Source organism: Branchiostoma belcheri, unplaced genomic scaffold (genome assembly GCF_001625305.1).
Source record: "Branchiostoma belcheri isolate BF01 breed outbred unplaced genomic scaffold, Haploidv18h27 scaffold66, whole genome shotgun sequence".
In the NCBI taxonomy this organism is placed as follows: Eukaryota; Metazoa; Chordata; class Leptocardii; order Amphioxiformes; family Branchiostomatidae; genus Branchiostoma; species Branchiostoma belcheri.
In genome coordinates this window covers 343,195-360,334 of record NW_017804309.1, presented here as the reverse complement: position 1 = coordinate 360,334, position 17,140 = coordinate 343,195, and the positions used below count along the sequence as shown (strand labels likewise).

Sequence of the window (17,140 nt, the reverse complement as noted above, 5' to 3'; positions counted from 1 at the left end):
GATTGGTCCATTTGATTCGTGTTATGCGCAGAAGACCTGCGCGGGAAATGCAACACAATCCGGAAGTGTCTGTTCCGTTCAAATTTTCTCTTTCTGTGTCCAATTTGTAGGCTAACGTTCAGCTTTCCGCTTTGGCCATGTATTCTGTACTTAGCTAGCAATGCAGGCATATGACGGAGATGTCAGTGACTCCCTTGTGGAGTACCAGAGAGCTGTACGAGGTGAGTTCTACGCACTGGAACTGAAGTGTCCTTGCCCCCCTCCCATCGTCACAGCACACAAAAAGCTAACTTCATTAAATTTTAAACCCTTTTGTTATCACCTCCAGAGCGTGGCTTGCTTTTGTCATAGAACCGACTGAGCACATCTGTATACACCTCTCAACTTTCTAAGGTATCAAGCGGATCTGTTACTACTGATTCGGTACTTGAACAAAGCTACTCAGTTTCATTCATCAAAAGAAGAAAAGAACGGATCGGCCTACTTCAGCTTCTATTGTCCTTCCAGTGAACTTGACACCTATTCTTTTGTGGTTGCTTCATTATGTTCACGCCCATTTGTTGTTTGTTGTTTCTCCTTACCGTTAATAATCTACGCGGCTTTTCTACAGTCGATCACCCCAAAGTTGGCCACAGTCTGACTCAACTGGATTTTTCTGTGATGACACGCCCCATAATTTCGCGAGTTAGCAATGTATAGATAGATAAGCCGCATGCTGCTATGGCAAAGATGAAGAAAATCATGTCTACAATTAAGAGAAAATTGTCTCCCACCAGGACAAAATCACCAACCCCTGGTGAGGTAACACAGTTGCTGACCTGTGATTTACAATAGACAGATTTTATCATTTCTCCCAATGATTAGAAAACATGATGTTGTCATTACTGACGCCTAAGCTTAGACAATGCATGTCATGATTCCTGTGCAATTTATATTGTATATTGAGTGTGTTTAGAAATAACATGCACATAGAAGATCTTACCTTTAAATTATATCTTTTTGTTTTGTAGATCGTGCCAGTGAGACCCACAATGAGCTACATCACGCCCTCAGTGCGCCCTACCCAGGCCAGACCTCCCCTCCCAGAAGTGGTGCAGGCCCAGCCCATACAGACATATCCCCAGAGGCTTTAGCCAAGCAGGAACAGGTCTATCAGACCGCAGGTAGGAATATACCAAACATCGCTTCTTTGGATAAATTAATGGTCGATTATTGTCACTGTCAGAAATCAGTACAGAGTACTGTGCATTTTTTATGGTACCTTAGTCCTTTTGCATCACCTGAACTCCAATTTGCCAGAAATGAAGACGAGAAAAAACATGTTGCTCATCTGATAAAATATTCATTGGAACAACCTCTACATGTACATCAAAGCTGCTGTTTAGACTTAATGGTACTGATTCTTAAATGTTATGTCACTAAAAAATAAAATTTCACCCAGGGCCATGCTAGTTACGAAAATGATATCATTTGCATCACCACCTTGTCCTATATTATGTTGCATATCTCTTGGGAGACAGAACATTAATGATTGTTCTATTTCAGCTATCATGAGATACTTACTTTTTTTTGGCATACCAGTAACATTACATGATTAACAACTTCTCATTTCATTTTTTCTCCCTTTCATGAGGTAATGGTCATGGGAAACCTCCCTGTAAGTAGTGGGATAATTCATTCCATTTAAGCTTCGACTAGGCACTGCTTATAAATTAAATATATGACCCACAGTGTAGGACAGAGATGTATATACACTTAACACCACAAATGTTGTCAACTAGTCAATCCAACTCATTTTGCTTGCAAACCAGTGACACATGCTTCAATTTCACACACGACGTCAGTCAAACAGTAGAGATTTGCAGGTCTACATCTAAGTAATCTTGTTCACTTGTCATCCTCAATTGAGATTTTTCCAGTAGCTAGTAGTGCAGTGCCGCTTTGCTACAGCACACCAGGTCACCCGTACCCTTTTTTAAAAGTACATCCATGTTGCATTCTTTTACCTGCATAACTCTCCTCTACTTTTTTACTCATGTCTAGTGGACCGACTGCGAAACCTTTTGCAGAAACCCTCAGGAAGCCCATCAAGAAGTAGGACAGGTTCCAAACCACCGGTAAGTGTTCAGAGCAGTGCATATGCGAAGAATTCATGAAGTGATCTGGAATTGCAATTTTTCTTTCCATTTAATATTCATTTACAAGTACACAATGGAAATGTTCTTGCATGCCTTAGTCTACTTCTGACACATGATCCTCTGGTAAACATTCTTCGGTCCAGATGATATGCTGGGTCATTGACCAGATTGGAATAATTTTATTGCTTTTACTGTGCATTCCTTTTTGGCTCCTTTGTTTTCAGATTATCAATAACAATCAAATACATGTATGTTCATTCACTAAGTAATTACTTAACTGTTATTTTGATCTCTGTATCTGTATATTTTCCCTAGACTTCTCCTGGAAGAGGAAGATCACCATCCAGACAGCCCCTGTTCCCAGCATCCCCTGACAAGTTTGGGGATCCTCACTTTGTCCCAGTTTCTCCCATCAAGCACCTGGGGGACAGAGGTCATGACCTTCCCCCTGCAGAGGAGCTGGTCCCACTCCTGACCACCCAGGACAGCTACATCCAGCAGCTGGAGGCAGAGAACAGATATGTGAAGGTAGGAGTAGTGAACATAAAGTGCTGCTGCAGAAAGTTGCAGTCATCTTCAACTGAGGATTAACATGAGGTAGGAAACCACATTCCAGCATGTGGAAAAACTGGAACGTTGATAATCCTGTGCACTGAGATCTCATCCAACATTCAGAATATGTAGATGCACTTTGCACAATGACACATTTTTCTGTTGAGAAGCCACAATTGATGACTGATTCAGAAATCACTCCTCTCCAGGAGGAACTGTCACTGCTGAAGGGCAGAGTGAAAGAAGTCGTAGATGAGAACCAGAAACTGCATGAGAGTCTGAAGGCTCGGCACGTGGCTGCCACCCTTGATGAGGAGCTGGGAATCCCACAGGTGTGTTTTGTTGCAAGCAGCAATCACTTTTGATTAGTGCTACATGCATAGAGCATGGCTTTCTTCACCGTGTGATGTACATTGTTTGATGTGTTACAATTAGTGAATGTATTCAACAGCCATGTTGTTCAATACTCTTCAAATCCTAGAAATACGTCATCAGGAAATATTTTATTTTTTGTATCTGAAAGGGATTGTGTGATGTTCATTTTGGGAGGAACAGGAGAAATAAGTGAGACTCGTGGACAGATGGATATGGCTGCCCAATGCACAAATAGGAACCAGAAAACCTAGTCTAGGTCTTTGTGAGATTTCAGTATACAACCAGTCTTTTGGAAGTTTTTTTTTTAAATACAAGTCTATTTTTTCTTTGGATGTTCTGTCTCAGCAGACCCAGGAGAATGTACCTGCCACAAACATTGGTGTGGACAGTACAGTACCAGGAGCAGAGAACCTGGCTAGGGCAGGAGAGATGAAGGACAAGGACTTGTTCCAGAAATGGCAAAAAGAACTGGTGAGATTTGTGTTTCAGTTGTATAAACCACAAGATTATCCTGCCTGATATGCAATTTTGCTGATACATGTAACTGTTTTATGTTATATTTATTTAATTTTTATTTACTGTTTCAGGAGAGGCTTAAAGCCCTGTATACAGCCAAGACAGGGCAACTAGAAGCTCAGCTAAAAGCTACAAAGTAAGTATCTTCACATCTGTATGTATGTTATCTGATATGCTGCTTTGCTTTTTTTTTTTCCTCAAAGTCAAAGCTGCAAAAGCATTGTTGTTCATTTCAAATTGTCTACACTGCAACAGTAGATGTACGTTGTGTTCCTGTGTTCCCAGGTCAGAACTTGGCAGGAAAGAGGAGGAATGTGACGCCCTTCAGGGCAAGGTCAGACAGCAGGAGTCCCTGGGCCTGCTGGGTCCAGGTGTTGGGGAGACCAGACAGGTGGGAGGGGTGTGCATCAGGTGTGCACAACAGGAGGCCGTGCTGTCTGGTACACAGGTGGGAACTCTGGAGCAGAACCTGCAGAGGGTAACCAGGTAAACACCTGAAGGATGTGTTGTATAGTAAGGACAGGTGTGGGAGGGAGAAGACAGGTGGTAGGAACCTGCAGATGGTAACCAGATAGAGTACCAGTGGATTGCTTTGTTGTTTTTTGTTTTAGCCTTTGTTTATTCATGGAATACTCAAATTGGTCTGCTGGCTACTCTTCATTGAGATCATTAGAGAAGAGGTCTGTTTCAGACAAAATAAATTACAAGATACAGGTAACGTGATTGAAATCATAACCAATCAATTCCTAGGTTGGTTTCTCAATTGATTTACAGAGAAAAACCTTAGAACACCATAATCAGTGCCATTCCCCCTTGTTGCTATGTTAGAGAGAGGGATGAGTTGATGGACGCCCTGTCCCAGACACGCTCGCTGCTGTCCGAGATGAAGCAGAGAGAGGACGAGGCTTACGAGCAGGTGAAGCAGAGTGTTGCACTCGTGGAGCAGGCGCATCTGGAGAAGACTGAGGTGAAACTAATTACTTCACTTTACTTTGTATACATTGCGTTGTGTGTTGTGTTGTGTTGTGTTGTGTTGTGTTGTACACACTTTGTACTTTGTACGTGTTGTGTAATTGGTAATGTGTGATTATACTTTGTTAACTTCAACTCCCTATATCTCATGATCTCTCTAGGCTCTGGTGCAGAGAGCACAGGTGACTGAGGAGTTGGCCAATCAAAGGAAGAGGCTAGAAGACATCATCAATGACACAAACAGGAGGGTGAAGGGAGAGAGAGAGGCAGTCCAGAGGGAGTACCAGCAGCAAGTGGAACAGCTGAAAAACAAGGTCAGTATATCTTCCGAGCCTTGGAGTTTGTTTTTTGTATGTCCTGACTCCTGAACAACTTAAGATGAAAGTCTACCAATAGTTGTGGTCCTGAGAGTTTCTTTTTGTTTTACTTATGGCATGTGTATGTGCGTTGCAATTTCTTCTACCAGAGGGCTTTTACAAACAAGACAGTTAAGTCTGTTTTTGATTGCCTTGTTAACAGATGTCCTCCCTGGAGAAGTCTCAGCTTGCCCTGCAGGCTGAGTTGGACCAGGCTGCCAGGGACAAGGCTTCTCTGCAGTCTGAGCTGGACGAGACTAAAGGACACCTCTCTGCACAGGGAATGGATGTGGACACGGTCTGGAATTCCATGGCTCTTAGACACCACTTCTTTGACTGTTATGTTTAACCAGCAGAGTGTTACTTAACTTGCATTCCTTCCATTACCTTCCATGTATATCAACCTGTAATTTCTGTTGGGTTCAGAATTTATAGCAAAATAGCCTGAAGGTCTCTTTAGGCAGATAAGAGTTGTATTAAGTTTGTACCTCCCTGGTGTAGGAACCATATGTCTGGAAGAGCTTCATTGACAGAGCATGTTGTCTGTATTGAGCAGAAAAGTGGTTGACTCACATCAAATGTTGCCATCCCCAGATGTCAGATGGGGTACAGAGTGACCTGTCCAGGGCTGTGAGGTCCAAACACGAGGCAGAACAGGAGATGACCAGACTCAAGCAGAAGCTGGAGAGGGAGAGAAAAGACTGGGATCAGGTTAGACTGGATTTCATGACTTTGAACATCTGCAACATTGGGAAGTTGCACCATACTTAACTGAACTGATCTGTTGGAAGGATACTTATGGCTGTATAGCCAAAGCAGTATTTAGTACATGTAAATAATTTACTTCATCACATGGTACATTCTCTGAACCTTTGTCTATTCACAAGAAGCTCAAATCATCCTGTTGTACGTATGTAGGTAGCAAGAACTGAAGACAACTGATTGGCTGATAGTCACAGCAAAAAAAGTATTACTACATGTACATGCATTAGCTCAGTTCCACAGCCTGTTACTGTGGTGTTTTTGTCCAGGAGCACTCCCGGCTGTCAGACGAGGTAACCGAGCTGCGGCGGAGACTGCGGCAGGCTGAGAAGGAGGCCATGGACAGCAGGGAGGAGGGGGTGCACCTGACAGAGGCCATGAATGCCCTGCAGAGAGAGGTCAGTCTTATATGCAATCTTGAGATTTGTCGTGTTGTGTGAATTACTGGTCATTGGTAAAAGACCTGAGTGACCACCATCCTCGTGGAACATATCAAGTTGTATATTTTTCTACAATATTTCATACTACATGTATTAGTACCGGGAATGATGAAAACAAGGGAAAGTCTAAAAAGAACTACATTTGCAGTTTGGAATAGACTGTCAGTCTCTGCCCCAAAACTAAGCCAGTTTATTGGAAAAATAAAAATCCTGTGATCGGTTATTTGTCAAGTGAGGTTTTGTTGAAAAATTCTCACAATGTGTATGTGTGTTTTCCCCTCCATGCTCCCTTTTCTCCCCATGGTTCAGACCCCTAGCCCTAGGGACAAGGGGCCTCATGTGGTAAAGGAAGGCCAGCAGAACCAGGTTCATACAGACTTTATTAGGGGTGTATAATACAGCTGCTTATCCAATACAGTCAAACCTGTCCTTATTGACCACTTGGGGGACTTGGTCACAGTAGGAAAGTGGCCACCACAAACAGGATTCTCAATGGGAAGAAAACCTATGGGACCAACAAAATCTGCCAAAACTGCCAGTTGGTCTGAGGTGGTCAGTAGTACAGGTTTGACTGTACATCCTACTGCACCTGTACATAAATGTATCTGATAGTCTTGCACTCTACTCTCACATGGCAGTAAGCACAGCAGCACACTTGCTACAAGAGTCATGAACAATCGCACCAACAATGTCCCCTTTACAAGCACTGGAAAGTTGTGCAGACATTTATATACACTCCAAAAATCATTACCTCCAGGTACAGGTACAATTTGTGGTACAATTTTTCCAGGCAAACCTCGCTCGCATGGAGAAGGAGAGCATAGAACGGGGCCGCAGTGATGACCTGAAGGAAGCCATTGAGCATGCTCAGAGGAGAGAAAAGCAGCTCATAGCTGAGATGGAACAAAAGGAGAGGCAACAAGGTGAACCTTCCCTATACTGAAGTAGCCTTTTGGTACCAGATATATATACTGGTTACAGACTTAGGTAGCAGAGAGGAGGTTGTGTTGCCTGAGATTTTTCACAGGCATAAAAAATTCTGGTCTATGTGGATAGCTTAGAACAGGATTTATAATGCTTGTGCCAATGGGAAAACTCATCCACATGTAAGAGACTACCAAAAAGTGATCACATTGACCAAGTGGTCCTTATGTAGAGGTTTGACTGTATTCCAGTGCATCTTAAACTTACAATTACGCTTTGGTAGAGGTGGACTTGTTGGTGCATTTTAAATTTATATTCATATGTTGACTGTTGCCCCCCAGCCCAGTCCTCAGTAGACCTGGACACTCTGGTGACCACCCAGAAGGATCTGATCTCCCGCCTCAGGGAGGAGTGTAGAGACCTCACCACCAAACTGGAGGATCTCGGCGACAGGTATAGGTGGGTAACCACAGATTTGTCCGTCAATGCACTGGGCTCTGTATTGTATGGTCCTTATGACTGCCCTTCTGTGTATCACACCAGATTTGCAGGCATGGTATGGTAGTGGCTGCTTATATTACATTGAATGACCTGTCACTCCTAATTCTGCATTATCCTTTACTCCAGACTTTTTAAAGCTATGTAGTGATGATTCCCTTACTGTATGTGACTGACACTTGTTTTAGGTAAGTAAAGATCTTTCCTTCTGTCCAGGTCTGATGTTGGGCGGCTGTCTCAGCTAAACGAGGAGCTGTCCTCGCGGCTGGGGAAGGTGGGTGAGCGGGAGAAGAGTCTGGAGCAGCAGTGTGTGGAACACGGCCGTCTGCACCAGCGCATGAAGACACGGCTGAAACAGATGGACCAGCATGCACAGAACAGTGCACAGCAGGTGCAGCTACCTTACTGTATTACAGCTTACATCATGCATTCAGTTCAGTTGTACAAAAATAATTGAAGAGGGTTTACATATATTGTATGGAGGTGTCAAGAGAATGGGGTTTGGATCACAGTACAAGACCATTTAAACTGTCGTTCCTTTTAACCATCTGACATCTGTGAGCAGAGCACAGTGTTTGAAGTTATATATCTATCCAGAGGCTTGCCAGCTTAGTTGCAAGCTTGAAGCCAATATTGTCATTTCCTGTATGATGCTTCATCTGTTGTTCCCTCCTTGTTTCTTTCAGGTGCCATGAAGCCAAAAGAATTGTAATTTGACGTGCTAATAAATAATCTCTGGATTCTTCTCAAGGCTACTTGCATAATGGGATACTGCAATTATGCAACCTTATAACATAAACAGCAATTTTTATATACCTCAGGTGCTGGAGCTGCTGACTAAGCAGAACGGCCTGATGCAGGACCGGCAGTCGCTGTGCCAGGAGGTGGAGTTCCTCCGCAGCCAGATGACCAACCCCGACTCTTTCATGGGCACAAGTCGTCAAAGACCCTCCTTAAGCATTGACAATGGTCTGGTGGATTTGTGACACTGATGTAGCTAGTTGCTGGTGTATCTGTCTCACTGTGTCTGTCTATGTTTGTCTTTGACCTACTCGCAAAGAATCCTGTATTACACAATCTTTTGCAACCAGTGCCTAATGGGCATCTCCTCTCCTTGAGTTACCCTGGTTAGTCAGGCAGACCACTTAGAGCACAATTTAGTCAGGCTACTCTCAAAGCAAGTCTGTCTCTGCCTCGTTTGACCAGGGCTAGTGAAAAACAACAACATCAGGACCTCAAGTTGCAAGTGTCAATGTTAACAGTAGGCATAAAATGGCCATATCTTTGTAGTTACAGTGAAAAAGAGTATTACATGTAGTAGTAAAATTATCTGAAGCCAAATGTGCTGTTTACAATTATATGTATATGTTCATGTTCAATGTCTGTTCTTTGTGAAATGTATATTACTAGTAACTAAGTCAATGTGATGCAAGTTGTTTTGTGCACCCAGTGCTGTAACTTGTTCCAAATAAGATTTTCCATAACAGCTTTGGATGAGATGCAAGAATTGTATTTGATGCAGACTCTGTAGGCTTGGGTTAACTTTGTTTTGGACCAAGGAAGTCAATTGATAATACATGTATGTAAAATAGCTTGTTTCTAAGGATCACTTTGACTAGTTTGTGGACACATTGTACAATGTATAGCAAAGACCCTAACAGTGTTGGCCATGACTATTTTGAGGAAATACAGGAGATCTTCTAAATCTACGTCCTGATATCTATTCAAAATAATGTATCGGTTATCACAAGATGAAAGTATTGGACCAGGCAGAAATCGTTTTTCATTTTGGTGTTATTTATTTTCTCATTTGTATATTTGTATAGAGTAACTTTGATATGAAAATAGTAAATATTTTTAGGAACAGACATTTAACCTAATAAAAAGCATTCTTCAAAATTATAGATTAGAACACCATACTTGTATGTTAAAGAGCTGTCATTAAAAGCAGGATCTTTACACGATGCCTGAGCACTAATTCTTAACTGTACATAAATATATAGTTTGCAGTAGAAAGTAAAAAGGTCAGTTAGGATTTCTTCTTTTAAGTTTTCTAGGATTTTATACATAAAAAATGTAAAATCTGGCCTTAGCAAGTACATAGCTCACATATTGTTCAATAAGCACTTAAGTTTTTCATCTATCAGCACAACTATATTCAGCATGATGAGAATTGCTATAGATCATATCTGAGCATTAAAGCCATGGCAGCTGACCCTCAAAAGTAGCTTGAATTTTATCATGCTGCTAGTTCTGGTAGGACACAGGATACTTTGGCATCCATGGTACACATGTACAATCAAGCTCTGACCACCTCTGCATTATTAATACAGATTAAAACATTGTAGCCACTTTTGGTAGTCCCTAAAGCTCTCAACAGAATAATTTTCCCTTTGACCCAAGCATTAATTTAAGAATCTGGTCTCGAGTGGCTTCCTCTCTACTGTGACTACTTCCTTCACTGTAGGTAGTTTTGACTAGATAAAATGATCCAAAAATGTGAAAAGCACTCCGCACAGAAGAGTGACCCACCGATTTGTAACTCATGCGACAATGAGGCCCTTTAGCCATATGTCTTTATGTTAAATTTATGATCCTATTTATATTCGCCAATACTCCGATAGCAATGCCAAGTACCAGTGCGCCTACTGCGGCTGCAACTTTTTTTTGGGTACATCCTCCAGGGCGTTCTTCCTGCATGACCGGTCCTGGAGCCACCCCCGCCTCCACAGCTGCTGCGCTGCCGACTGGGTGTTGTTGACCGGGCTGGTAGACCGCAAATGTGCCTGGCGATTGCTGGGTTGGATATGGAGTTTTCTGGGTGGGATACGGCTGTTGTTGGGTGGGATATGGCGGAGGGTAGCCGGCAACCCTGGTATCGCTGTTATCCATGATCATAGCCGGGTTGTGGGTACCCCTGTCACCCACAGGCGCTTGTGTGACATGTAGTACTTGTTGTTGTTGCCTTGACATGTTGTACCTGAAAAAGTGACATTTTCAGTGTTACTTGTTGGTTAACGTAAGCTAGTTATCATTCTTTTTAGATACCAGTGCCGTATTTCACTTTTTAAGAACTCCTGTGGTGTTAAGTTTTGTCATGCAACTGGCTTTATTTTACAAAATGCAATTGCTGATAATTATCGAGGACAATCCGACCAGACCCCCCCGTCAAATGTTTTGCTTCAGGCTGTTTGCTATAAACTTGCCCGCACAAAGCCAGAATTTTACCGAGCCGACAACAAAACACTTTTTTTTATACTGTACATCTCGAAAACACATCAAATACATCCAAATTGAATCGAGTCACTGCTAAATTGTACCGAGTGCGGCCTCTGTTTCTCGAATAAGTCAAAATTCTCTAATGTAAACTACACCTCCAGTATCCGACTCTTGACGTTTGGTAGCATATTTTCGCTGAGATTTTCCTGACATAGCAAACGGTTCCACTTTAGCATACCTTTACTTGCTGCAGCTGTTCAACGCTTTTGGAGGAGTCTTCGACTAAGTTTTAGCGAAGTGTTGTTGGCTCGTCGATTCTTCTTCGGTCCTATGGCTGTGGCGGAACTTGGCGATGTCTTGTAGCAGTTGGTTGTCGCTTTGCGAAAGTTCCTCTGAGAAATGTATCGTCAGGTTGGCCCTTTTATATTCTTCTTAGATATTTTTATCTCTAATCATATGCAGATATGTTTTTGTTCGGTGAATGAAGTCACTGTAATTATGTTCTAAATATGGCCCAAAGTTGCGACGCTTTGCCCAACCCCTTCCGCGCGCCCGGGCAATGAACCCTACCGCAATTACCTTATGACGTCAATGTGTACCTGCACTCTGGATTGAGGCACAATACTTTGAAGCGACATATTTCATCAATCCTTTCAAATATATAAGCTGATATTATGTTTCTTGTTGAGTTTCTGTGCTTCCAAAATACTGTACCTAGCGAACTCTACTATGCCAGGTAGTTTTGAAAGGATCACACTGACTGTGAAGCGTCACTTTAGATCTAGTGACAGCAGTGCTACAAGAGGAAGGTGACGAAACATGGCGTACAGAAACAGAGTGGATTCCATTGTTAAATTTTCATGGGGTTGCATTAGGCGAATAAAACGTAACGTCAGCTTTTATAAAATCGAAATGTGGTGGAATTATGACAGTTGTGCGCCGTTGACGCTCCATATTCTCGATGAGTTAACAGGTTATGATGATGGTATTCGCCTGCTAGGTCGAAATCACACACTTCACTTAAGCCATTGAACGCAAGAAGCCGCCTGGGGGTATGTACACCTTTGATAGTTCATTCTGTGTGACTCATGCGGTCCACTGATACAAGTTGTCCGGTTATTGTCGGTCAGACGCTGTGAACTCAAGTCATGGAACTTTCCACTGACTTGTCAAATGCTGACGACTCGAAAAAAGTTCGAATTGTCCGGTTACGGTCGGTCAATGACTGACGAGTACATGTGCATTGTACTTCAACAGTCAATTACAGAAACCATGTACTACGTACAAGTTTAATAGAACTGGTTACTAGTTACTAGTCTTTATAGCCAAATCATTTAGTTTCGATATTGCTTCGTTTTACAAATCAAGTCTTTATGTCATGCACGTCGCAAGCACAGCCCATATCAAATGTGACGTCGGTTTATTTCAGCATATTAGCTACGACAAAAATTCGAAGATAACGAATAAAATAAAATAACCTGGTGTTGTAGATAGAATAGAATTGCAGAATGTTAGCACTAGTCTAGTGACTAACGTGATGCGAACATAAACATTGCAGTGAACTATGGTGTCAAAGTGTAAAAAATGAAATTGTACAAATGCCTTTATGTTGTAATAGGTTCATAAAATGTAACAATTAAAAATGATACCAGTATGATGAATTAGTATCACACACTTCATTATAGCTGGGCTGACATAAATGGAATTTTCCATGGTTAATTACATATTTTTGTTCGACGTTGGGCGGCTCCACGGGTTGACGTATGTAAAGTCTACTGCACTTGCCCGGTTATTGTAGGTCAGTGGCTGACAAGTCGTAGAGGTTTCCACTGTTTTGTCCAATGATGGGCGTCTACAAAGATTTCAAGCTTGCCCGGTTATGGTCGGTCAATGGCTCACAAGTACACAAAAGGCATGATAATTTCGCATTTTTCGCTTGGAGTTTCTATATTCATATTGAGTACTGTGTTTTCAACAAGAAACCAATGGTAAATAACTATAAATGACAACAATTAACTGACACAAAATCGGAAGATAGAATGATGAAACAACCTTGAATTGTTGTTGTGACAGTTTATTCAGAATTCAGATACACATAGATTGTTAGCCTCCTTTTCAATTCTGGGATCGGCGTTTTTTTTTTTTGGGGGGGGGTATTTTCTGACCAAACGTAGATGGCACGTAATAGAAGCTCCCGCCGCCAACCGTACATAGCCATCCCTGATCCAGGGAGACTGATCCCAGGAATGCCTGAAAAGGAGGCTAATAATAGTAGATTGTGCCATTGTCATATATTGTGACTTTATTGCCCCCTTCAGTAACAATCCTAGTCTTAACACTCACTCCTCTCCTGTGTTCTCACCAACCAGTAAAACTAACTGGGATGGTAACCAGGCTTCTTCATCTGAGTACTTGCAACAAGAACTGTAAATGGAATGTTCATCCCATATGTTAAGTACAGATGGAAGTATTTCTAAATCATACCTATATCTCTACTATTCACAGTATGTACACTCTGTTATTCACACATGGAACATAACATATAGATAAGCTACATTTCACACTTGTTTACACACTGTCCAGCTTTGAGTAACAATTACTTACTACTGGAACAGATGCTACAGTACTTAAAGGTGCAATAGTGGCACAAACACAGGTGTCATAGCTTTTGTTCCAGGTGTTAGCTATGATACAACTACTATTCCAGGTGCTACCTATATCATAGCTGCTGTTCCAGGTCAGCTATATCAATGCTGCTGTTCCAGGTGTCAGCTACATCATAGCTGCTATTCCAGGTGCCAGCCATATCATAGCTGCTATTCCAGGTACAGCTATATCATAGCTGCTGTTCCAGGTCACAGCTATATCATAGCTTCTGTTCCAAGTTCAAGTTATATCATCGCTGCTATTCCAGCTACAGCTATATCATAGCTGCCGTTCCAGGTGTCAGCTGTGATATAGTTGCTGTTCCAAGTTCCCAGCTGTCATCTTAACTTTCAGGTGTCAGCTATCAAATGTTCCCTACATTAGACTTTCAGTTCCAGGTGTCAGCAGTGATACAGCTGCAGGATACATTTCTTGAGTGTTGTCATGTAGCGGGTCCACACAGTCAGTAGGTGCGGTTGGTACCTGGAGTGAACATGATATGGCATGAAAAAAACTACTATGTCATGCATGCCAGCCTCCTATTGTTAGGTGCGACAGGTGTTACGTATTCATTATCTCTTATAGTTCTTCATGTGTTTTACTTCTATTTCAATTCTGTACATATTTTGAAAACATAAGTAGACAAAATTACCTTCTTCCAATTTTTTCAGAGTCACAAATGCCACACACACAAAAAAAAACGACATCAAATATTTTATCGCAGTATATCACAGTCATGTGTCAGCAGGCACAGGGGGATGTCAGGTATAAGGTAAGGTGACGGGACTACAAAAAATGCTACACTCACCGTTTTAGCTGCGGAATCTGCTGGATTGCTGCCTCATACGCCTTCAGGAACGCCTCGACATCCCTCTTACTCCACCTGGCATTTCTGCAAGGCTCGATGAACTGTACACACAAATAAACAAAAGAGCATATCTGTATCAAAATAGCATATCTGTATCATTCTGTGTCATTGGAGTGAACCAGAGCTAGAATAGGATGGATTTCAGGCTACTGATGTTTAGTATGATCCCACCTTCTCCACCAAGTCCACAAAGAAGTCCTTCAGCTCCTTGCTGTGGATGAGACCAGAGGCGACGCTCACGATGCACCTTGACAGGTTCTGTTGGGGTAACAAACAGGCAGGGTTCTGAGAACAGCTAAGATTCAGGAAATAGAGTTGACAGTGTAACTGACAAGTTGTTTCCCCACGTGCAGGGGAAAGACCACTGTTAGTATCCACCAAAAATACAGATTAATGACCTTGACAATAATCACACAAAAAAAGCACATCTGACCTTGAAGTTGCTCTCAATATCAGCATATGTCGGGTCTGGAATCTTGCCTCTCAGGGCGGAACAGACCAAGCTGGGAGGGGGGGGACAGGCAGGTCATGTGACTTCACAGGACAATTGACATATAATGCATTAGCAGTGCTTCTCAACAAAATATCATTTGTTATCAACATGTTTGGAACATTTCAGTCCCATTAAAAAATAAAATTACTTTGTTACAGATAATAACTTGTCATGGCTGTTGTTTAAAATCAGAAGTAGAGGGTGGTTGCACTTGACTGCACTCATTCATTTGTGAAACTTTTAACTTATAACCACTAGGATTATTTTGTTAAGAAACAAAAACAGCAAAAATAAGAAGAGCAGATCTTGTTGCTGATAGCTGTGAGGCCTGAGTGGAGGCTCCTGTCTCACCCTCGGTGTTTCTCGTACACGTCCTTGTCTCCTGTGAGCACCTTCAGATCCCTGAGCTCCTGCAGGAAGACCCGGTCCATCTCCACATCCATGTCATCTGCCTGGGAGTCTGAAGGAAGCCAGAATAACAGAAGGTTAACCTTCTCCCTGCTGCTGTAAGGCTTTAACCAATAGAGAATTGGTAGCCAAATGTTTTTATTCCATTATGTGCAGATGCATATGTTACACATGTTACGTGCAAATGTAACATAAACGTATCAAAAAAGTGCTGAACTTGCCGGCTGCTCCAAACGTCCAGTTGTGGATCATGAGGTCGGCACAGTATGCAAAGTCATTAAACGACAGATACTGCAGCTTCTTCTTCCCCGTCTCAAACCGGTTATTACTGAAGAACACAATGGCTGCGTACTTCCTGCAGAGACAATAAAATGTGAGCACTCAGGTAGAGCATTACATAGAAAAAAATAAATCATTTACTGATGAAAGATAGTGAATGGCTGTCAGCATGACTATTCAGAGAATTTCTTCAGTTGATCGATTTATTTTGTATAACATAACACATTGCAGATATTCCAGTGCAGCCTAATTTTGTTACACATGTATCTGGAAGCCATCCAATTTCAATCAATTGGTGAGGTCTTTTGAAGTTAGAAAGTGCCCAGTGTTATGTTACTGACTTGGCCAGTTTTTCTGGCAGCAGGAAGTGGACACTGATGTTGTTGACCAGGGAACCCTCCATGTCCTCCACTGTCTTGAAGATATTCTTGCAGTTGTCATACTGTAAGGACCACAGAAGGAACAGTTTGTTTGCTAAAATCCTCCTTACAATCAAGAGGATCTTTAACTTCCAAGCATAAGTTTTGACTTTTACTAGTTTTAGTGACCAAGTCCCTCTAGAGGTGCATTTTTAGTTTGTTTTATGTATGTTGAGCTAAAATACTTCTCACACCTTTTGGTGAACAGGGGCAGTGCCCATCTCTCTTTCTATAGCTCTTGGGCCACAACAGTAACGGCTAGTCCACTGGTAGTTTTGTCATGTATCTAGCCACAAGAATGTGCATAAACGAGACAAACGTATGAAATGCAAACAGATGCAAAGCATGCCAAAGTCAGAAATCTATTGCAGATTGACCTCTGACTACCTCTCAAAGTGGGGAAACTTGTTGTTTCTAACTCCAATGACAAAATAGCGCCCCCTACCTGTCTCCTACAGCTGCGCAGCCGGATGTTGGTTCTCTCGCTGACATCATCGACGTCCTTCCTGTGCCGATTGGTCAGCTTCTTGCCGAGAATTTCACGGATTACCTCGCTGTCAAAGTCATAGTACCTGCAAGCAAAGTTTGACAAACATGTTTCAGTCTTGTCATTCAGTCATTTCAGCATGTAGGGCTCAACATTCAGTGTCTGTCTAAGTGCATGAGCATTTGTCTGTTTGCATGCCTTTAATAACTACTAGTATATCAGCATGCAGCATCCTCTTTGACTGCAGATACAGGTATTAAGTGTAGTATGTCTGTGTCTGTGTGCTTGTGCATTCTGCAGGCCTTACCTCTCTATCAACATCCTCTGCACAGCTGCAGGTACATGTATTAAGTGTGCGTGTGTCTGTCTGTCTGTGTGTTTGTATGTCTGCAGGCCTTACTTCTCTATCAGCGTCCTCTGCATGGCTGCAGGTACATGTATTAAGTATGCGTGTGTCTGTCTGTCTGTGTGCTTGTGTGCTTGTATGTCTGCAGGCCTTACTTCTCAATCAGCGTCCTCTGCACGGCTGCAGGTACATGTATTAAGTGTGCGTGTGTCTGTGTGTGCATGCGTGTGTGTGTCTTACTTCTCAATCAGCGTCCTCTGCACGGCTGCGGGAATCTGCAGCAGGACCTGCGTGGCCAGTTTGGGCGGCGACTGCAGGAAGCGCTCCAGCAGGGAGAAGGTGCGGTAGTTGTCGAGCGTGTCGCTCTGGAGCACGTCGGGGGAGGCGCCTGTCGTCTGCAGGATCCCGCTCTGCAGCCGCACCTGCACCGCTTCATGGACTT

General features: G+C 42.5%; 2 protein-coding genes and 1 long non-coding RNA gene across 4 annotated transcripts in view; 1 reads left to right on the top strand and 2 right to left on the bottom strand.

Moving 5' to 3' along the window:
• Positions 1-30: 30 nt before the first annotated feature.
• Positions 31-9,865, top strand: LOC109483728 (serologically defined colon cancer antigen 8 homolog). Of its 2 annotated transcripts, none has more exons than XM_019786797.1 (17): positions 31-221; positions 1,011-1,163; positions 2,044-2,117; positions 2,454-2,666; positions 2,900-3,022; positions 3,411-3,536; positions 3,653-3,717; positions 3,867-4,067; positions 4,410-4,548; positions 4,715-4,867; positions 5,073-5,207; positions 5,504-5,620; positions 5,941-6,069; positions 6,902-7,034; positions 7,377-7,494; positions 7,750-7,924; positions 8,355-9,865. In XM_019786797.1, the coding sequence occupies exons 1-17, from the start codon at positions 161-163 to the stop codon at positions 8,517-8,519; spliced, it is 2,280 nt and encodes a 759-aa protein (XP_019642356.1). In that variant the 5' UTR covers positions 31-160; the 3' UTR covers positions 8,520-9,865. The 2 variants fall into 2 exon arrangements, with proteins under 2 accessions (XP_019642356.1, XP_019642357.1); XM_019786798.1 differs by having other exon boundaries at positions 3,414-3,536; positions 8,355-9,859.
• A 13-nt stretch (positions 9,866-9,878) lies between these two features.
• Positions 9,879-11,251, bottom strand: LOC109483737. The gene is made up of 2 exons (XR_002141028.1): positions 10,991-11,251; positions 9,879-10,513 (listed from the first exon to the last, which is right to left on the bottom strand). It is a non-coding gene; the product is annotated as an uncharacterized LOC109483737 (long non-coding RNA).
• Positions 11,252-12,800: 1,549 nt separating this feature from the next.
• Positions 12,801-17,140, bottom strand: part of LOC109483833 (acidic fibroblast growth factor intracellular-binding protein-like) — a 4,956-nt gene continuing 616 nt past the window's right edge. The window contains exons 2-10 of the mRNA XM_019786986.1: positions 16,939-17,137; positions 16,311-16,437; positions 15,788-15,888; positions 15,389-15,522; positions 15,111-15,219; positions 14,700-14,769; positions 14,438-14,524; positions 14,207-14,307; positions 12,801-13,881 (exon numbers count right to left, since the gene is read on the bottom strand). Of these exons, the coding sequence (XP_019642545.1) occupies positions 13,800-13,881; positions 14,207-14,307; positions 14,438-14,524; positions 14,700-14,769; positions 15,111-15,219; positions 15,389-15,522; positions 15,788-15,888; positions 16,311-16,437; positions 16,939-17,137 (1,010 nt within the window). The 3' untranslated portion in view covers positions 12,801-13,799. The remainder of the gene's footprint in view (positions 13,882-14,206; positions 14,308-14,437; positions 14,525-14,699; positions 14,770-15,110; positions 15,220-15,388; positions 15,523-15,787; positions 15,889-16,310; positions 16,438-16,938; positions 17,138-17,140) is intronic.